Here is a 23,165-nt window from a genome sequence, read left to right as displayed (position 1 = left end):
TGGTAACAAGCTCCTTCCTCATTGGCCAATTAATTGCCAAAACCCTCTTTACCAGGCAGCAGAAAGAGAACAGGGAGAGGGCTACCACAGACTTTCTTGGCAGGGACTTCTAGAGACTGGTAACATCTACAGAGAAATCTTACTTCTGCTCTTGATGTATTGTTGCTGTTACTACTGGTAATAGTAGTATAGTTGTAATTGGTGATAATAATAGTACAATTAGTAATACTAATTCAGTTTGCTAGAAGCCTTTCTCCAAAACAAACAAATGCAAGGCATCCTACAAATTGATTAACTACAATTTGTTTTATAGAACCCCCAAAACTGTTATTTATCTTAACTATGTGATATTTTAAACAAGCTAACTTCAGAGCATGAATTACAAAGCTGTCTTGTTTCCATAAACCATAGTTACGACTAACTGGAACGTATGGGTTAGATGACACTTTAAACTGCAGTTAATCAAAAATAGAAGCGAAAGCTTCTGAATTTCTTACAGCTGCATGAGGGGGGAGGCAGTGAGTGGGAATGCGTGGTTCCAAGGCCCATGAATATAATGTGATGCCCAAATATAGACAGTAGGTGCCCTTTATTGTTTTCCTTAAAGATCAAGCTGTGTAAATCACGGTGACCCAGTAGGATTTCCTTTTATCCTATTTAACCAAAGTGTTGAGGTTTGCTACATGTCTGAACGATGAGAGACCTCATTGCATCAAACATGTCGAAGTACTGTGGGAGGAACTGGGATAATAGCGTGGGTACAAGCTGCCTGATTTAAAGATGAATGATGCAAGGTTTTTTTAGGTGCTTTGCTGAAAGTATTTATCATTTAACACATTATGCATTTCAGTCCAGTTACTGGTTTGTTTTTTGAAAAATTAACATTAAGCTTTAAATAGCAGTACAAGTTAGAAGCAAGATTAGTTAAAGAATGAGGGTGCTGGAAAAATCTCAGCTCTTTTTTTGTCTCTACTGTATTTACATGTTTACATTATTTGAAATTGCATGTTAATATCCAGTTTTACATACAGTTCCCTGTAAAACTGAAAATCACAAGTGATTTCATGATTTTATTTTACATAATCATTGTCATCATCATCAATACATCTAAAATGGCTTTCAGTCTTGATGGCAAATTTCCTCAAACCAACCTTCTGGCTTTTCACATTCCTACTTGCTACTCATTTTTGAGTGTTATTTGCTAGCAGTTGATAGGTTTCTCTGAACTGATATTCCATTAAGCATTTCCTGTACATACAGTTCTTAGTATACAAGTCCTTCATGTTCAACTTTGCTTTGTAGGTAGGAAGATGTAAGTGAAGATGAGAGTTGCAAGCCATCATATTTGAACAATTTTATGTATCAGTCATAAATTCTCAGTTACTATGAGCAACTCTGTAATATCAGAACAAAATCTAGTTTTCTTTTCTAGTTTGTGAAACTTGTACTCTTCTTCAAAGAGTCTATATCACAAAATTCCAAGACAATCTCCCTTTTAAGAAGAGCTCAGCACAAGATCCATGCTTCAGAAACCAAGCTACACTGTACCTAGTTTTTGAGATTCATATTGTTGCTTTTTGCCTTTCTGTAGATCCTACACTTAGCTAGATCTAGAGACTATCACAGGGATTGTCTGTAAAAACTGAACTGCAAACGTTGCATTTCTGTCAGTTCAGCAATTTTTTAAATCATATCTGTTAATTTTTTGTAAAAATACCTATTTTGTCAACTTAGTGACCGTTGGTAATTATGTTGTAGAAATCTAATTTAAGAGCAGGACAATCTCTCTCTCTCTCTCTTTCTCTCAACAAACATTTATAATAACTGCTTCAGAATTGTGAAATTGGAAACAAAACAAAAATGCCATTAGAAGAGGAAGAGGCCACTGATTTCAGAAGGTTCTGATGCTGGGTGGCAATAGTACCTTCTGAAATCCATGGTCTAATCCTCTGGTGGCATTTTCTGTCTTTCATTCCCAGACAGAGGGACACTGAGATGACTCTTTGTGGTAATATAACTGTATACCAAGAATCATATTTTCTCTTTTGTAATTTTATTTTTATTTTTTTAAGGCTCAACAAAGTTTGCCTACTTGGTGGTTTTGTTTAGTTCCTCTACTGTTTAGTTATAGTTATCTTAGAAGCTGGAAGAGATTCAGGCCAGTCCTTTTAAGTCCTCCCAGAAATACTGTTGGTGTCATGAGAGGCTCATGTCTTCATCCCTAGGTCAATGCGTATAATATAACAAGCATACATGTGGGTATCCATAGCACCCAACTGACAGATGGAAGACATCAAGAAGTCTCTCTGTGTGTGCGTGTGTACATGCGCATGAAGAAGAACATGCACGTGCCTCTAATGTCCACTATACTGAGGCTACTGATCCATAGCAATGTCCTTCATTGAAACTAGCTGTAGTCTTTCTTTGCAATTTCTCAACAGTTTTGAAAGACTGAATGTAGACACAGCTATTTTGGTGAATCTAATTCTGAAACAGTACAGGTTAAGTCTCCCTTATCCAGAATTCCGAAATCCAAAATTGTCCACGTGGGTGGCTGAAATAGTGACACCTTTGCTTTTTGTTTCTTTGTTTTGTGCTCAAAATTCTTTTAAAATGTTATAAAGTTACCTTCAGGCAATGTATATAAGGAGTTATGAAACATAAATGAATGCCATATTTAAACTTGAGTCTCATCTTGAAGATATCCCATTATATATATATATGCAAATATACCAAAATCCAAAACACTTCTGGTCCCAAATATTTTGGGCAACTCAACATGTTTCTTGTTTAATCTGGAGCAGAGCTTTTCAGAGTATCAGACGTAGGGGGCCAGCAATTACTTTTTTTCAATATGTCAATACCAGGAGCATAGTTTAGCTACAATTGTTTCTTTCTTTCCTGGAAACTCACCTCCACTTTTAGTACTGATCTAAATAAATTTTGGTCTATCTGCATTTTGTGGAAGGAAAAAAAAAATAGCAATAGTCAATGGCCATAAATATGGTGCCAGTTCCAGAAACATGGAGGAAATTATTCTTAAGCTCCACATAAAGTAGCTTAAGAATCATTGTTTTGGAATCATCTGCTTTAGCCTGCACGCTTGTTCCTTTATCTTTTTGAGATGAAAATGTTCTCCTTTAACATCTTAGTGTTTATATTATTGAAATACAGATGAAAGTTTTAAGCTATATTTTGTAGGTTCTTCACTGGGAAAAAATTAGATTATCAAACTTTCAAAAAAAATTGACCACCATAGGACAGGAACCATCTACAGTCTGCCCTTCCTTTGCATGGGGGATCCGTTCCAGACTCCCTTGCATAAGGGGAATTTCACTTATGCTCAAGCCCCATTTAAATGAATGGGGTTCGTGCACGCAGTGGTGTGGTGGCGTGCGCTTGCCATGGGCACATGCCCCATTATTCCTTATGGGAAGCGGCACCCCTTTTCCCAGCGTGGCTTTCAGCGTATGCTGAAAGCCGCATAAAGCACACCCGTGTATGATGCAGGCGCACTCTACATTTATTACCTCAAACAAATATGTTACAAGTAAACTTAACAAGCTGATCTTCTCTTTAGCACAGAGACATTAGTTTGGACCCAATCTAAGCAGACCCACTGAAATCAATGGAATTCAATTTAATCAGTGTGTCTGTGTGTGTGCGCGCGCATGCATGTGCCTACCTCCAGGTCACTTATGGACTTATGGCAACACCATTAATTTAATAGGGTTTTCTTAGCCAAAGAATACTCAGAATATTCATATATTCCTATGAAATATAGCCTACAGCACCTGGTGTTCATTGGTGGTCTCCCATCCAAGTACCAAATGGGGCTGATCCTGCTTAGCTTCCATAATCAGCTGGGATCTGATGCCTTTAGGGTATTTAGGCCATTACTTGACTAAAAAGTCCCATGTATTTCAGTGAAATGTACTCTCAGCATGACTTAAGTCCATCTCCACCTTCCCAAGATCTTAGGATCACATCATACATTACATTTTTAGGAGGACATCTAAAATATAAACTTTGGCCCAACAGGCATTTAGAAACAGTACTCTTGTCAGAATGATAGGGATGTTGATGCTTTCTGTTGAGTGTACATGTAAGGTTTTGTTGTCACTCTGTGGTGATTGCAGTTGGCCTTAAACCCTAGAGAAAGCTCAAGCTGACAGAAGATCACAAATCTCTTGGTAATGCTGTATTATCTGTTCCTTTCTTTCTCTTGCATGTAGACCATTCCTGTTCAGTTGTACTTTGCACTTAACAATAAATCTGTTGTTCATAATGCTTCTGCTTCATGCAGTCTTCAAGAAGAACCCCCCCCCCACACACACAAAAAAAATTGGCCTCTGCCATGAACATCATACAATCTAAAACTGAACACAGGAAAGGCGACCAAAGGACAGGGGGTTGGACTTGGATGGCCTATCTGATCTCTTTTCAACCCTGATTCTATGGTTCTGTGGAAGCAAAGAGAAAAACAGCATTCAGTTACTTGTACTTCATCTCAGTTTCATTCAGGCATTGCCCTACGTAAGGGGTTAGGCATAAAAGCTTCAGTGTGGGGTTTCAGGAAATACTGAAGGAAGAGAAAAACTGCATCACATAGGTTTTCTAGAAGGCAATTTCAGACATAAGTATCAGCAGAGGAGAAAGGACAGAATCATTTGAGGGTGTGGAAGTATTTTACGTTTTTTGTGGGTTTTTCAGGCTATGTGGCCATGTTCTAGAAGTTTCTTCCTGGCGTTTTGCCAGCATCTGTGGTTGGCATCTTCAGATAATGCTAAAAGCCGCGTAAAGCACACCCGCGTATGCCAGCCACAGATACTGGCAAAACGTCAGGAAGAAACTCTTCTAGAACATGGCCACATAGCCCGAAAAACCCACAAAAACCTATGGATGCTAGCCATGAAAGCCTTTGACTTCATATTTTACATTTCTTAGAGTAGGAAGGTCATTTGCAGATATGAGCCTTCCTTCCTTCCTTCCTTCCTCCCCATTTCTTCTTTGTGTTGCTTCTACTGTTTCAACCCTGGCTTCACTTTCTTTTAAGCACTTGGATCTTATCCAGTTTCTTGCTCCACAGCCAAACCTCTTTCCATTTGTCATGTGAAATCTGTGGTTAGAAAACCTTCATCTCTGCCATATTTGTCAGCAATACCTTTTGACTTTCTCTTTTTCAGCTTAAAAAGCCACATGTAGCATTGATACATGCCACTTCTCTAAAAATTAAGAGATATGTCATCATCTGAGCATTGTTCACTACTTTGATTTTCTTCCTTCATCTCTCTCTTTTCTCCCCCCCCCCCAACTCGCTCTTCTCTCCAGTTATTTATTGTAAATGTCCTTGGCTCCCAGACAGATCTGAGTAAAATGTGGTACTCTTTTAGCTCTTTTATCCAAGATTGATAAAATGGATTCTTTCCTTCTAACTACACCTCTGTTATCCTCAGGGCAATTTTGCTGCTCCATATTTTATTTTACTATATCTATAACAAATTTGTAGCAAATGTTCTCTGTGTGATTCATATATATATAGAGAGAGACAGAGACAGAGAGACTAATAGTAAAGAATATCGGGGGGAGGGTAAGTCTCTTTCATGATTCAAGTCTGCTTTCTGCTAGATTTTCAAAGTTCCAAAGAACCCATTATGTATTATTTGTGTATACAAATGTGGAATTCTATTAATTTGGGCAGGCTGACATTCTTGGTAGTTACACATACACATACACACACATATATTAACAATTAGAGTAAGAGTATATTTGAATACATGTGAGCCATGTTTGAAGAAGATGCAAGGCCCCTTTCACTGTACTTCAAGCAAGTGAGAGTGTTGTCCCATTTTTTGGTGGGGACAGCACTGAATTCTGATATTGGCTTGAGCAGCAGTGTAGGTTTATTCCATGTAGCCTGTGGTTTCTGACATTGCTTTTCACCCCCTTCTTTGGGAGGGGGGATATGGGGAGTAACTACTGTAGTATTGCCAAATCCACAAAGGTGACATGAGAGAAACCAGAGAGTAATTAAGCAGGGTTGGGGGGGGGGGAAGATGGGTAGTAACACCAGTAAGTCAATATCCCTGTTTCTGCTCTGAGGACTAGTACATTTCAAACACACCAGCCATCATAATTTTGGCAGTAAAAATGTGCGCCCCGTGCATTGATTGAAAGACTGCTTTTCCCCATAGTATCATTTTATACTATAATTCAGTAGATATTTGCTCAGAACAAGGTTCTGTTGAGCAAGTAAGTGGGTGTAAGAGTGCAACTTTAATCATCTTTTTTTTAAAAAAATCAAAACATGAACAATGCCTAATTTATTTCAAATGTAATGCTTACCTCTGGGTGGCTCCTGTTGCTTTACAAGAGCTAGAAATTTTGACTTGGCATTGTCATTTCCAATTTACTCTGCAATGCATCTGTATCTGTCAGTCTGTCTAGTGTAATTTTAACCAGACATACTCGCTTCATTGCTGTTCTTTTCATAGTAAAATAAAAAAATGCCTTGCATCCATCTGAGCTGGAGGTTTTGTCTCTCAAAAAAAGGACAATTTTGCTGTCCCTTCTATAATTATAAGTTTTTCTACCTTTTTTTCTTGCTGAAGATTTCTCCCTTTTTGTATAGACTGTCATTTTATATGGTATATTAATAGCTTAAGTGTAGGAGAGAAGTAGTCTTTTTAAAAGCCTTAATTTCTTTATCTTTGAAGCCTTACATCTTGCATAATCCTAAATTATTAAGTGCTAAATAGCTGCATCAGCGCTGTTCAAGAAATTGCAGTACTTGAAGACTATTGTCACCTCCTTTAAATGCACTTTATCTTGATTCTAGCACATTCTGAAACTAATTAATAATAGTGAACAGAGTATATAAATGGAATAAGACAACATCTCCCACATTTATAAGTATTAATATGAGTGCCGCTGGTGTGGCTCTTTTATGTATTGAAAATAGTACATGATTGTTTTGAATAATTGTCCACAGGGAGAGGTAACTCCACATTGCAGTAAATGGTTTTTAATTGTTTCAGCCTAACTTGATAGTAGTGTGTGCAAGGCTGATTTTGTTTAAGAACTTAAGGAAACCCCTGTTAGATTTGGCCAAAGGCTGGTGTAGACCATATCCTCTTTCCCAGAGTAGACAACTAGATCTCTTTGGGACATGAGGGGAATAACACCTTCCCACTTATGTTCCCCAGCCAATGATGTTGAGTAGCATGCTGCCTCTCATCCTGGGGACAGTATATGACTAACAAACATTGATATCCTTATCTCTCTTTGTTATGATTTTGTCTAACCATTTCTAAAAGCTATTAAGGCTAATGCCAATTGCCACACGTGGTAGAGAATTTTGTACTTTTAATAAATTCTTTTATCTGATTCTCACATTAGATAACCATGAATTTCTCTTTTAACTTCTCAGCATCATGTATACTTTTATTTACTTCTACTATGTTATCTTTTCTGAACTAATAAGCCCCAGACATTGTGACTTTTCCTTGTAAGGGAGTTGCTTGAGCCTTGTGATCATTTAGTTGCCTTTTTCTGTGGCTTCTCCAGCCCTACAATGCAGTAACGAGAATTGTACATTGGATTCTAATCATGCTTGCAGCATAGATTTTATATAAAGGCATTATGATATTGGCAGAGTTTGGGGGAGGGGTGTTCAGTCTCATTCTTAATGATCCCTAACATGAAATTTGCCTTTCTCACAGCTTTTTCACAGATTGCTAAGATTAATTTAGCCTACAACAATCTATTTTACAACGGCATTGCACAAACCCCGAAAATTAACCAACTGTGGTGGTGGTTTTTTTCTTCCTCCCTCCCTTGTTTTAGGAACAATTGGCGAGTGAGAGTGTAAAATTAAAGCAAACTGAAGAAGAGAATAATTTAAAAGAAAAAAAAATTGAATCTATTATCACCATCAAAGAAGATGAAATAAGGCATCTGAAAAAGCAACTAAAAGGAATGAATGAAGCACAAAATTACATACAGGTACCAAGATATGAAAAAGAGATAAAAACATTATAGAGGGATCTAAATGTTTGCTAATGATGAAAATTCTCTTTCACTTTCTGTTTCTCACATATTACCATTTTTTTCTACATCATACAAAACATCATTCTTAACATCATAGAAAAAATAGTATTCTAAACCATAAACTAAATGCATAAAGCTAAATAATATAGTTTTGTGCTCTTAAGAACATGCACACCTTATTTCTTCCCACCCTAATAGGATGTAGCAATTCTCAGATTGTTTTCTCTCCCTTTGGATGTAACTATTACTTGGTTGTGTATATTTTGTAAAGAGTAAATGACAAGTGGTTTTCTTACCTTGTGGTTGTAAAATACCATTTCAGAAAGCAAATACACAATCTGCCATGCCTGAGTAATCATGTTTTTGCTTCAAACACCACGCTGGCTTCATTTGCCAGGCAACCTTTCACATTTTTAAAGCCACACAAAAGGTGGATTATTGTTAACAACTTTAGTTGCAGGTTTTACAATAAAACGCCCATGTAATATTGGGCTAATCCACAAGGTGGCAGTCAAATATAATAACTGCTCTTCATGCTTGCACCTTTCTACTGATATTTGTCTTGCTAGAAGGGGAACATACCTATATGCGTACAGTAAATATCAATCAGCATTAGTTCTCTGTACTTTGGTCAGTGTATGTTTGAAGAGGATTGTGGGAAATATAAAGGAATGCAAAGGCAAAATGTTGTATGAGAAAGGACCGAATTATTAGAGAACTTAATAATAAGAAATGAACTACTGAAAAATGCAAAACGTTGGAGTCGCCTACATTACCCATGACAGTGTGACTGTCGCTCCCCCATTAATTAAGTATTCTGCATCTAAATAGTTTGGGCATATTAACGATAAATGGAGATGTGGTATATTAGATTTCCCAAAAAGTTAATATTTTATTTTGTTCTAATTTAATAAGGGAGAGGGCCATGCTTAGTGCCACTGCAAAGATGTTACTATATTAATATGTTTAATGTGTTAATTCATGTGGATGAATTTTGTTAGGTTGTTGTAACACAAACATCTTCATTTTCATATGTTTGATCTTTTTTTAAAGGCAAGGAATGAAAAGCCTGCTTCATCTAGGCAGGAATTATCTCCAGGGCCCTTTGGTGCAGCTGTCTATGAAAGGTACATCATATTTTATTTTTAAAAAATCAGTTTTATTTTTTGTAATTATTTTTTGTTTAACCTTGCTGCCTAATTTTTAAAATCTTTGCTGCTCCCCCTGGTCTTCTCCAACATCTGATTATTGAATGAGAAGCCTAGAAATCATGTTTATGTGCACAAAGATTCAGTTAAATGATAAACCAGTTGTCTCTGAGTCATATTTTTTGGGAAAAGGTGCAATAGAAATCCAGAAACTATAAATTAATAAATACTTGGGTTGTGTTTCAGCAACAGTGCTTCTGTTGCTTTAATTTAGAGAGAAAACATATAGTCATAATGGAAGAATAGGTTGGTCCCCATGCACCAAAGCATTCACCTGACCAGTTAGTGCATAGATCGATTTAATCCCACTAGAAGCCTGGATCTGGTTATTCTGTGCATTCCAGCACTGGGCTGGGAAAGGTTTTGAGACTGAGGCTTTAGAAATAGCTCTCCGAAAGCAGGTTTGCTGTTGCTTTGGGGGGTGAAGGACATGGGAAGACAGTAAAGATGGATTCTGATACTCTTCTGCCATTACTAGTCCCGCCAGGGTCTCCCAGTGGCACTGTTTAGGATTGGCTTCCCCTCTCTCTATGCCATAGTTCAAATTAGAAAGTCACATAATTGTGACATACATCTCTGCAAATTGCTTTTGCTCTCTTACATTTTTGAAAGTTCAGATCCTGACAACCTTGCCACATACACTACCACCACCATTACCACTCCATGTATTTAAGCATTGCATAGCCTGAAGAATTTCACTAAGGATGTCTATTGATGGTACAAGGCATGAGAGTGTGATAATAACAGGAGAAAAGACTTTTCTAATAGCTTTCAAGGGTACATCGCAGGAAGCCTCTCAAGATTCATTTTGCTTTAATATCAAGTACCAACATAGATGTGACATAGAGCTCTGTTCTCAGATTTCTTAATATTTTTTTTCTTAAACTGTAAAGAAAACTGTAAAACAAGTTTAACCATGCAGGTTATTGACACAGGATAGAGCCATCCTACCTTGGTGTTCATCCCGGGCAATAGGTATGTCAGATGGGTACAGTAGCAGTTTGGGGAGGCATTGCAGCAGGAAATGGCTAAATCCTTCCCACCTACCCCCAGGACATTCTGTTTCAGATTACACACACACACACACACCAACTTCTTTATCAATTATTATTTAAAGCAACTTAGGAGATCATATCACACATCTCGTAGATCATGTCTCTTCTGGCCTGGGTCAGGCTTCTGATGAGATATCAGGCTTCCAGTATTATGTTTGCCAGGTACAGTGGTACCCCGGGATACGAATGCGCCGCCTTACGAAATTTCCGGGTTACGAAAAAAATCAATTGAAAAAAACTGTTCCGGGTTACGAAGGTTATTTCAGGTTACGAAAGAAATTTTGGTGCTTTTCGGCGCTTTTTCGCACCAAATCGCGGCTTTTCCCCATTAGCGCCTATGGGTTTTCGGCTTGCAAAAGCCTTTCGGGTTACGAAAGTGGCGGCGGAACGAATTAAATTCGTAACCCGGGGTACCACTGTAAATGGTTTAAGAAGATAACATAGAATAGGACAGTGCTTTACATCTCAAACTATTAATTTTTAGGGATGAACTAGAGGCTGTTTTCTGGAGCATGAAGGAAGAATTTTACCGCATACGCACATTAGCAAGAGCACAGACGGACCAGCTGAGTAAATTTAACCTACGAAGAGAACCTGTAACTGGTATCGCTTTACTGCTTCTCTTATTGTGTGATCCTGCTCTTTCAGCTGAATTATATGCTTTGTTATTGTTTACTACACTGTACACTATGTATTTGTGGCCAGTACCAATTTGTAATATCCATTCCTTTCCATGGGGCTTGCATAGTAACATTCTGAGTGAGTTGCATACATGTGAAGATCTACTGCATTTTTGTTTGGAGATGAATTCTACTTCATAAACCACAACTGTTGGATCAGAGTATGGACTGTCTAATCAAGTACTGCCACAATAGTCGCTGATTATGAGAGGCTCACAGTCCTGGATCCCAACTACTGATACTGCTTAAATTGATCAAATTCACTTATATCATATTTTATGTAATCTAATCATATAGGTACACCTAGCTCCTGGTATTGACATATTTATAGCTGACTTTAAAAACTATTGTAGTTTAGCAATAACTCACATAGTTATTTCATCATACGGTATCTCTAGGCTAAGCCCTTCAAGTTCTTATGAGGGCTTTATAGGATTAAATCAATCCAGGCTTGGCTTTTGTTCTTCTGTACCCCAGGTGATTTTCTGTGTCTTGCCAAATTCACTGTGATAAACATGTGCACTTGGCTGTTACCAAAGTTATGTGGAAGCCCCTTAGATCCCTTGGACTAACTCTCTTTTCTTTTACTATTGACCGTACTGGATGGGACTTGCGGAAGTTATAGTGTGGAACACAGGTGGAAGGGCAAAGGTTACTTATCTCTTGGCTAAACATCTTCATGGTTTGGGTTGGCTTTGTAGTTTTCAGAGCTGAAATGGCTGCAAAGCCAAATCTTCTCCCTTTTATATATTTTGTCCAGTGGATGGTCATCATCATAGTTATTCTGTCTTCATGATGATATCCAGCAGTAGGAAACACATGAAGAGAAGGAAGAGGAACCTTGCAGCCATTTCAGCACTGAAGACTTCAAAGATAGTCCAGCAATGACCATTTCTAAACCAAGGGGGTGGGGTGGGGTTCTTTGGCTCTCCACATATTTTGACTTAAAATCCCATTAGGTTAAAAAGAACCCCAAACTAATTATTTGTAATTCCTCAACCACTGTCATTTCATTAGGTTGGTGCTAGAGAACTCACGGAAAGGCCCTCCCCATATCTCTCCTGAATGAGGTAGGGTCAGGATCCTTGTTTTGAAAGGTGGCATCATCTGGACAAAGGAAGAAGCAAAAAGCTCCTCCTTCATCAGCTTCCTTCTGGGAATACTTCTTAAGATTCAGTCCATTGTGTCTCATAAATGAGATGACATAATTAAAATTGGAATGAGAAGTGAGACTAATGATGACTGATTCAAGCAAATTCTAAGATCTGATAATATATAGCGTCCACAAAATGCCTTCCGTATAACACCATGTATTTATATTAGTGAGCAAGACTCAGTCATCCCCTGAAAAAGTGGTAGTGTTATTTACAGCTAGGGAGCATGTGACTTCCTATGTGTTGCCAGATTACATCTCCCATAATTTCTAACCAGCATAGACAGTGGTGATGCATGATGGAGTTTGCAGTACAACAGTATAGAGAGGGGCATTTGTTCCTTATCCTGGGTTTAATTACTTGAGCTACTAGAAGAGAAGGTTACATGATAAAGAGGTGCAAGAGCAATTGTGCAGCATGTATTTCTGCTTCCAGTGATGAGTTCCAGTAAACCAACTACAAATGGAGGAGACCTATCAGCCAGTGATGTCAGCCCATGCCAAAATTTTGGGGCGGGGGATGCCTAAAGGCACAACCTCCTTTTTATACATGCAGTTTTTGATGTTACAATCTAGGTGTTTAGTTTGATAATATGATGTGCTTTAAACTCATCTCTTGGATTGTGGAGAGAATTTTATAGCTCTTCAGATATGGTTATACTGCAACTTCCAACAGCCCTATTTCATGTTGGGGAATGTTGGCAGTTGCAGTTCAACAACATGCAGAGGCTGCATGTTTCCAGTCTGTTTTATATACCCTTTAACCAATTCCTTGTCATCTACCTTTATAGAAATTCCATTCTCCAAGCCTATCCAGTGCACTGATGAACAAGCAGATGAGGTGTGCAGTCCTTGGGTTAAAAGGGGCATAAACAGAGAAGTTCCGCACTTCACAGCCATCACAGCAAGAGAAACAGGCCAAGATGAGGAGGAAAACTCGGTTGAGTCCCTCTCGAAACTGAATGTGAAATTCCCACCTACAGACAGTGACACCACTTTCTTAGAGAGTACCACAGAAAGTCCACCAATCCCGTACAGTCCAGGGACTGAAGCCTTACTTCAGGATCAGCAATTTAATAGTGACCTTGAAGACCAGGATGTGAGCTACAGCGAGGTGAAATGTAACTTGTTTGAGGAGCATGGCACTCATCCAGTTACTTCAGCTGTGCATAATCCAGCAGCTACCAGTGTAGCCAAAGCCTCAGGCCAGACAAACACACATGTCCAGACTCCCTTAGACAAGACCCTGGGTTTTAAAGCACCTTTCTTATACAACTATGGGACCACTGTCTTCCCAAAACAAGATGACTCTGAAATACACTTTCCTGCCTTAGAAGGAAATGAAGTAACAGCTGGGTCACCTCAACAGGTATCACTGTTTTGTACATCATTATTCTGTAAGCTACAAAACTAAGCATGTTGTAGAAGTTGTTTAAGCTAGCTAGCAAACACCAAGTATAAAACACATCACTTAACTTATTATATGCAGCCCAATTCAAAACTTTTGCATTAGTCCAAATGCCTAAGATTCTCTCTCTCTCTCTCTTTCTTCTTTTCTCTCTGTCTTTATACCCTGCCTTTTCCCCAAACCTGGGGCTCATAGCTGTTTTACAATTTTGTTGCAAGCTGGTTTTCTTGCAATTTTATATAAAGGTATCTGAGGATACACAGTCCTTTGCAAGTTATTTGTATATAATTTTGGCTTCCATTGAAATCTCTGTCCAGCAAATGTAGGTTTCCATGTTCTGTGTTGTTTGGGCAGCTCTGTGTGTAGAGAGTAGACTTTGCTGAAATTACAATTCATTTATTTCTTTTTGTTACTTTCTTTTCTGCCCTTCCACTGTAAGATTCGGGTAGGCTGTATGGATCTCTTCTCCCATTCTGTAGATCAGTGGTATAGAGCACATACATTGTGTGTACAGCGGCACAGTTTTTGGCCATAGCCTCTCCAATTAAAAGCAGGTGATGGGAAAGTTGTTTCTCTGCTTAAGACCCTGGAGAACTACTGCCATTCAGAAAGGGCAAAAATGAGCTAGATGAATAAGGCAGCTTTGTACTTTACTAATCCTGTGAGGCAGGGCGAGTTTCATGACTGTGTAGAGATTTTAATTTTGGTTGCGTTGAGCTTAATCTAATTGTCTAATCACAATAGTTACTGTCTCTGTAGCATACTGTCAGGGTCCAAAGCTGCCTTTAACTTAAGAATCCATGACATATAAAATCAATACATACTGATGGCAGTTTCATTCCAGACATATTTTAGTTTGAATTTAATCTTCTCATGTTGGTACTTCTGTTAAGAGATAAGTCTTTATGGCTTCCATCTGATTAAGTGTGCGCTATATATGGATTTCAAATTGCTTAAATCCAGTTAATAATTTCACTTATGAACCATATTAAACTGAAGAAAAGGTGATCTAATATTTTGTACAGCTATGGAATGAAGTAATACATTTTAATCTAATAACTGACAGTATTAAAATACATAATCTTACATTTCAAAAACATCAATTATTTCTGTAAATAGACTTTTTTAGGAACTTGTAAATGGTCTTCAACAAATTCGCAGTGGTATTCTTGTCATTTAAAATGACTAACCCTGCTGAAAACAAATGAATTAATGCATGACTTTTAAAAGTTGGTTGAATGTAATCGTGAAGTACCAGCACTGTTATGTGTCATGGCTCCTTTTCTACAAATTACAAAAGATATATACAGTACACTTTCCCCTTTTTCTGCCATTTCACAAATTGACAGTTAATTTTAAGCTCATTTGCTCAAATTCTTGTTTGCCTTCATTCAGTTTTATTCTGAAATAACTATAAGGAGCTCCACATTAGTAATGCACAATTGATTACTTATTTTGTGCCAAATCTGGCTTGTTTTTGTGCTAGGCTTTACTTTTTTGCATTGAATTATTTGATGACTAACCAGTTTTTGTTTTGCATCCCATCAAATTCTGAATTGGGTTGGATCAAAACAAATTAAACTATTTCTTCTATTACTACTAAGATTCCTGTGGTGTTGTAAAGCATCCACTCTATTACTTGTTACTTTCCCTTTTCTCCAATATGTCTCCTGCTTGTTCTTTTAACTAGTCTGTGTATTCATTTCTCAATAGGTGGCACCCTGCATTGTATATTAAAGCATGTGAAATAGCTGATATGTGATTGCAGGTTGATAGAGGAATATGCAGCTTAAAAAGTACAGGAAAATTGGTGTTGAACTGCCACTGCGTTCGAGGCATGAAGCTAGAAGATTTTATATGTTTGAAATAAATCATAAAAAGTATAGGGTACATATTCTGAAATGTGAATGGCCAGTACAGTACTATAATTCAGTGGCAGCCAGGAAATCTTGATATTTTAAGTGTTTACGTTTGGAAAGAAAACTGGCAACAGAAAATAGTTCCAATATTTGTTAGTTGTATCCAGGAAGGAATGGAGAACATAAGGCCTCTGATTAAAATTGTGCATCTTATCCAGAAACTTCAGCAGAAGAAGCCAATGTGATTTTAGAAGCCATTAAATGTACTACTGCATGTATTTGCTTAAATATTTTGTTACCTTCATCATGATTTCTAAATGTATTCATACCCCTTTCGTGTATGAAGACTGAGAGTTATTTTAATGGATTGAGACCTCAGTACTTCAAGTCCAGCTAATGAAAAAAGAAGGGGGATAGTTTAATTCTTTTGATGCATCCATAGTCTTTTAATAGCAGTATGGAAAATGCAAAAAGTCCATTTGCTATAAATAAAGATTCCCTGGGGCATTTTAAAAGGGAACTGGTCCTGTTACTGAGAGAAGCAGAATGAATGTGCCAGCCAAAGCTTCCACTGATATTTATGTGTCCTTATGAACTGTAGGATCTGATCTTGAGATGCAGTCAGTAAGACAGCAGAGGAGTGGATGTCTTCACTCCCAGTAGCTGCCACACAAGGCAATTGAACATGACTTGAGGAAATTCACCACCTACCTGCATGGTATAAGTGACCAATGTGAAGACATGTTTTAAGATGCTTGAGTCTGTAGACAAAAGATACACTGTGGGTCTTGTCCTCATAGTGCTGACTTGTATGCCAGATGTATCATCTTCTCCCCAACTATCACTTCCTTGATTAGAGAAGGATATTCTTTCAAGTGTTTACTACATGTCTTAACAAACAAAGATGAGAAGCAACTTAAATGTAGTATAATTGGCATCTATTAAGTCATTAGCCCTGTGACTCTCAGCTGATTTAATAAACTTGGCTCTTCCTTGTAGACACTAAATAGAAAAAGGTGATTGTAATTTTACAAACACCTGGACTGAAAATGTTCCACTGCAAATGGGAATGGAGAATGGGAATGAAAATGTGGACTGAACTGAAGGGTTATGACTTTGAGGCATCTTTGTGTTCTGTGTTATCCAGGGATCTGGGTCAGAAAGCACAGCTATTCATAGTGAGAAAAGCAAATATATGGAGAGAACATATGTATCCTTGTAAAATGAATGCATGTAACACCCATTCACCAAAACACGTCAGCATCTGCATGAATCTCTTCCTATTTGGAATCGTATTTGCTTATACTGATTGATCTTTTAGGGTTCTAACACTCTTTTTACACCACCAGGCCCCAGCATTTGGCTGACAATTGAAAATTGTGCCAACATTTTTTTAAAAAAGGAAAGGAAAAGTGAGATAATAAGTAGGGCTGCGTGCATCAACTACAGTATTACTTTAGCAGTTGGCAAGAGTATATGTTAATAAATGAGCTGCATGTTAAGGATATACTTGTTTGTTTTTGAGACTTCCAATGTGCTACCGAAATAGAAAATACTAAAGATGGCCTTTCCTTTTAAGAATGAGTTGTAGTTTTTTCTTGGTTAGGTTGCGAGTTATTTTATGTTTCCTTCAATATCTCAAAAGAAGGTCTTAAGACTGAAGTTGTGGTAGTATGAAATTTTATTTAATGCTTAGTCAGTTGAAAGCAGATAATGAATTGGTTGAAATCACTAATAATAACAAAAACCTTGCACATATATGTGATTCCACCCAGTAAAAAGCACAGCTGCCAGCAGAGATCTAAAATAAAAGCCAGTGTGACAGCTTATATCTGTCTAAATAAATCCTCAATAGATGCTGATGCCTTCTCAGAAATAAGATCCTTTGGTCCGGTGTAACCTCTTGATAAGTGAGAGAACAGTTTGACTCCAGATTAAAATGCAGTGAGTAAAAAAAAATTAAGAACAAGTCCCTCTGGCTAGTGCATGCTTAAATCAAGAAAGTATAGCAAGAATGGTACAAATATTACAGCCTCATATTATTGTTATTAAAACTGCCACTTTAAATCAAGACCGACTTGCAAATAAGTAATTAAAAGTACACTTCCATAGTGATATTTAAAATATGCATCAGTGCCTAGACACATTTCCAAAGCAATTTACACCAACAAAAGGTAGACTGTTTCTTAGAACTTGGATGTAATTACATCTAATTAGCCTGCAAGTGTTCTGCAAGGATTGATGACTGACCACAGCAAAATATCCTTGGTCCAAAATCTACTAAAGCCTTTTGATAAATATTAACTGTTGTTTAGACAGGGGTTTAACTCCTAAAGCATCTGTGTCCCACCTCTTTTAAATGAATAGCTGTATATCAGAGGTTTTTAGGTTTTGAAACATATGAATGGCTTGTAATGAAGTGCTTACAGGTACCTATCAAAAAATCTTCTGAACACAGTTTTCTTTATCTAGCTTCAAATCTTCTTTGCTCACTTACTTCTTAACTTATTACTTAAATACTTATCCTGAGATAAAGTGGTCACATAAACTAAAGCAACTGTAAAAATATGTTGCTTGCCTTCCATCCTTTTCTCTTCTTTCCAGATTTGATTTGTCACTGTTCTAGCATCATACAAAATATACACGTACTTAACTTTTTTTAACCAAGGGACAACATCTTCAGAAAATTGAGCAAATACTTGCCCATGAAAACATTTGCTTGGACAAAATGAGAATTGCAACAAAAGAATAAGTAATAACCTCATTACTAGTACAGTAAGAAATAACAAGAAATTATCCTGGAAGATAACCGGAACATGGATGTACATATAACCCCCAAATTATAGCTTGTGTCTCTTCAGCTGTGTTCATCAAATACTGAGTTTATTAATTTAACAAATCTTATCTCCTCTGACAACATCAATTTAAAAAAACCAAAAACAGGGGTGCCATTTGAATCAGAATTCTTATGTACTATTAGTACCAGTGCTTTAACATACTGTGAAATAGCAAGTATAGCACATACATTTGCTGTGCTGAATTAATACCAAGAAATGCCTCAGTTGGTAAATTAAACATTTTTAGAATGCAAATATTTTATGGCCTAAATTCAGTTGCTAGTCTCAACTAGGATAGACCCATGAATGCATGGAATTTCCATAAGTGTTCAAATTTATCAAGTTTTCATTAATTTGGTGACTCTGTGCTGAGACCTAAGCAGATTCAGCCATATATGTTCAAATTTTGGGGACTTCATATAAAAAGCAAAACTTTTAGTTTTAGCAAAGCTTCATCTATAGATGAAAACATCCAGGGGTAGGCCACAGAGCAAATCCAGTAACATCAAAAATACACCAAACAGTGTTACTTTTATTGACCACATTGAACAATATACATGTTGCAAGCTTTAGAAGCTCCATTGGCTTCTTCACCAGGCAAGGTGTTAAAAACCATACTGGAGAAAAAAGTTAAAGATGTTAGTCATAGGCCTGCATTTTGCTGTTTCTGTTCGCAGTTCTGATGGTATAGAGGGGTATTACTTATAGGTTTGCACTTCCTCCTCCTGGCCATGTGATTGCAGGTTCCTGGAAATTTAACATCCATTTGCAACACAAAAAGGATACTTATTATTATTACTCTTTATTATTATTATTACACTTTATATAGTGCTGTAGATTTACACAATGTAATAGATAAAAATAAGCCTGATTATGGCGTACATTTTACAAAATAATAAAGTAATACATATTAATACAAAGGAGGCAACAGATTATAAACATCAAATAATAATCTTGCAATGCCTGGGAACGCTTCCCTGAACAGTAGTCTTTAGCTCAGCTTTGAAGCTGGTTAAAGAAGTGATAACCCATGCTCAAGGGGGAAAGAGGTTCCAGGAATGAGGGGCAGCGAGTGAAAAGGGACGAATCTGGGATGGAGCAGTAAAAATCCTAGGCTGAGACAGCAGACCTTGACTTTGAAGTCACTGTATTTTTTTATTAATTTATTTTATAGTAATTACATACCACCCTTGGGACAGTTTACAAACAGGATATTTGGATATCTATACTATATTTGCTATACAATTGCCAAAGCAAAAACACCCTCTAGCCAATGAAAAAAACCCAGCATTTACTTTATACAAAGTACTGACTTTTCTTTCCACGTCTTACAGCCACTCTGGAAACCATATCACGGTGAAGACAGTGACTTATTGACATTTGCTTCTGCAAACCCAGAACTTGATCAGCCTGAAATATGTGAATTTTGTCAGAAAGTTTTCCCACCATCTCTTACATCCAGGGAGGATTTTTTGAGGCATCTGAATTCACACTTCAACTGAAGTCTTAGTGTCACTGGAGCACAGATAAGTTTTATTTAAATTGAAACTTTGTAGTTACTGTACTGGAATTCAGTACATATAGTCATAGTATCAGAACGGAAGGCTGCATTTAGAACAGAATTGATCCAGATCCATATGCCACACTGTTAGTATAATTAAAGCCAATTTTCAAGGCATAAAAGGAAACAATGTGGCAGCTCTACTCCTAGCCACATGTTCCCTTCAAAAGCTTGGTTCGGGTCAAAGAAACTGAAGATTGTGACCATCTTGTATGAAAAGAAGAACTATGTGAACTCTTGATTCAAGTATGGAGTTGGTAATGCTAGAACTATTGTGCCTTTGTGTTTCTAAAGGACTTTTTATTCCCTAGGATGCCTTTGAACATTTTTTTACACTTTTTAAGCCTTTCATTGTAACATGATGTCATTAATTATTTGTGTTGGAACAAGTCCTATTTATTTTAGTATGCAGCTCCAAGTGCATACAGACATGGTATAGGCCACAGATTAAGCACTTAACTGGATATTTGGGGGGGTTTTGTTACTCCAAGGAGTATTTAGAAATAGCAGTAGAATACCAGGAGCACATCCACAATGGCTACTGGTAACAGATAACCTGAAACTACATGTAAATGTGTTTAAATGCATGTGCATGAAATGTGCTTTACCTACGATGAGTGTTTTACCCGTGGCCCATGTAACCTAGGAGCAGTCAGGAACAGAGTAAAGCATTATCTGGAGCGGAGCTTTGTAATTTTGCCTACTCTGGGTTCAGCATTAGTGTGTGTGTGTTTGTACCTTCAAGTCACTTGTTGACTTACTGCAACCTCATGAATTTCATATGGTCTTCTTAGGAATACTCAGAGGTGGTTTTGCCTCAGTTATTATTTATGCAAGTGATATTGCTTAAATAATTTTATTACCATAATAAAAGTAGTATTCAGAATGTGGATTCCGAAAACTAAAACCTAAATGCTGTTGTTCAAGGCCAGTGTGAAATATTCATATTGAACTTGGTGTTGTGCTCACTCTCTAATTATTGAATTTGCACCATCACTGTAAATGTTCTATTTCCTCTTTTCTGCTTTCCCACTTTCCCCCTCCCACAAAAAGCCCAATTATCAGGAGAACAGGACACACAGACAATATGAACCCTGCTCTGTAATGTGTGTACTGCTGTTCATAGAATCATAGAATCATTATAGAGCTGGAAGAGACCACAAGGGCCATCCAGTCCAACCCCCTGCCATGCAGGAAATCCAAATCAAAGCACCCCTGACAGATGGCCATCCAGCCTCTGTTTAAAGACCTCTAGGAAAGGAGACTCCACTACACTCCAAGGAAGTAGTGTCTTCCACTGTCAAAAAGCCCTTAATGTCAGGAAGTTCCTCCTCATGTTGAGGTGGAATCTCTGTTCCTGGAGCTTGCATCCTTTGTTCTGGCTCCTGTTCTCTGGAGCCAGAACAAAGGATATTGCTCCACCCTCAATATGACATCCCTTCAAGTATTTAAACAGGGCTGTCATATCACCTCTTAACTGTCCCTTCTCCAGGCTAAACATCCCCAGCTCCCTAAGTCATTCCTCATAGAGGCATTCATCAGGCTACACTGTTGAATCCATAGAGCTCTGTGACCTTTGGTTCATTCTCTTAGGTTTGAGGAATAAGGCAATCTGTGCACAGAGAATCTGTTTCTGGATTGCTCTCCCTTAGACAGGGGGCTTTCCATCATCCATCATATTTAATAAATATCCTGCTGAGTATCAGTAGAGAATAGTAGCATTGCTATTCAATAAACATAATTATGAGGAAAGGCCATAGGTCAGTGGCAGAGCACATGCTTTTCCCACCAAAAATTCACTCCCTGCTGGAGAGCCACTGCAAGCCAGTGTAAACCAACTAAGGTGGACCAGTAGCCTGACTCCTATACTTGCTCTCCAACAGGAAGAAACCAGCTGCTCTGTTGTTTCCAACACCCCTAGTGTTCCAGTAAGTTCACTTGCCCTCATCCAACCCATATCTTTACCCATTCCCAATCACCATCCCTTCAGCTTTGTCATATGCAGAGAAGACTGGAAGCCTGTGATAAAGACAGTCCCTGTCAGCCAGACAAGAAGGAATTGTTACAGTTCTGGACTGGTAAACAGGAAAAGAACATAAGGAAAAGAACTATCTCCAGACATTTCAGTAGCTGAAGGCCCTTACCTAGCAGTAGTTGTAGGTTACTGCGGAAGAAGCTTAGTGGTCAAGCATTTGCTGCTTTGCATCCAGGAAGTCTAAGGTTCATTTTCCAGCAAGCAACAAAAAAATCACCTGCCTGAAACGTCACAAGTGCTGGCTAGATTTGACCATTCATCAGGTTCATAATAAGAACATTAGTTAGTTACGAGGAACAACTGGTGGCTCTCGATACAGACCGTGTACATAAAAAGATACAAGGAACAAGTGCAGTAGGTCTAGTATGGACGTCTTAGATTTTCAGGAATACAAAAGCATTTATTGGGGTTTGGGGGTATGGTTTTATACATATATAACTTTTTTTTATGTTTTCAAAAAAACAGCATAGTTGAAGTATATTGTCAATGTTAAAGGGTTTTACAGCCTTCCCCCTTTCCTGGGACACCAGACTGTAGTACTTTTTAAAGACAACGATAATTTTTGCAACATGCATAATCTTGGTATTTCATTCCAGATGTAATAATTGTACAGTAATGAGTTTTAATTAATTGTCTCTATGTGCTGTTAATTTCTTCACTTTCTCAAAATGTCTTCTATTACATGAAATGCCCGTTTTACAAGTCACAAAGGGCAGTGGGAGGGGGGATGTCTTGCATAATCTTTAACTCATTTGGCGATACAAATGTCTCTCTACAACTTTGGTTGCAACCTCTCATCTGCTTTGACAAGTTGTTAACTGCCTTTCCACTAAAATAAATGGTACTGTGCAGGGTTTTGTCTCTAGTGTGACCTACAATGTGTGTTTTGTTTTACTGTAATGAAACCATTAAGCCAAAACTTTTATGAATGCATGTATGGCATAACAGGGTTTGGGATACCAACTTACGCTTACTTGCAAATGATGCTCTTGAGGAAATGCTTTTAAAAGAGAAGGAACTGTGTTTCTTAAAAGTGGTCTCAGATCCTGTATTTCTTAAATGGTATGGTAGCAATATAATAAAGAGTATGCTTTTTAAAAAATGTATTTTGCATTATCTGACTTTCCTCTTCATACATTCAGTCATCAAATTTACCTCAGGCAAGCACATGCCATCCTCATTAATAAAAAATATCAGGGCCCCTCTGGCAATAGAAATATGCCAGAATAGTATTAGCATCTTTGGTGGGAACAAACAGGTTTGCAAAAGATTATTATTATTATTATTATTATTATTATTATTATTATTATTATTATTATT

At 37.6% G+C, this 23,165-nt stretch overlaps 1 protein-coding gene across 5 annotated transcripts in view; it reads left to right on the top strand.

Annotated features, from left to right (window-relative positions):
• The window catches only part of TANK (TRAF family member associated NFKB activator), a 48,328-nt gene extending 27,287 nt beyond the window's left edge, over window positions 1-21,041 (top strand). For 4 of the 5 annotated variants that reach the window (XM_042479938.1, XM_042479904.1, XM_042479914.1 and 1 more), the window contains 5 exons: window positions 7,846-8,004; window positions 9,103-9,176; window positions 10,797-10,915; window positions 12,937-13,514; window positions 19,584-21,041. In XM_042479938.1, coding sequence (XP_042335872.1) covers window positions 7,846-8,004; window positions 9,103-9,176; window positions 10,797-10,915; window positions 12,937-13,514; window positions 19,584-19,751 — 1,098 coding nt within the window. In that variant the 3' untranslated portion in view covers window positions 19,752-21,041. Of the gene's footprint in view, window positions 1-7,845; window positions 8,005-9,102; window positions 9,177-10,796; window positions 10,916-12,936; window positions 13,515-16,013; window positions 16,131-19,583 lie in introns of all 5 variants that reach the window. The other variant, XR_006105079.1, reaches the window with a different exon arrangement.
• The last annotated feature ends 2,124 nt before the right edge of the window (window positions 21,042-23,165 follow it).

The sequence above is a fragment of the Sceloporus undulatus genome, chromosome 1 (genome assembly GCF_019175285.1).
Source record: "Sceloporus undulatus isolate JIND9_A2432 ecotype Alabama chromosome 1, SceUnd_v1.1, whole genome shotgun sequence".
In the NCBI taxonomy this organism is placed as follows: Eukaryota; Metazoa; Chordata; class Lepidosauria; order Squamata; family Phrynosomatidae; genus Sceloporus; species Sceloporus undulatus.
The sequence above is the reverse complement of the archived record's forward strand: the minus strand, read 5'-3'. Positions and strand labels throughout refer to the sequence as shown.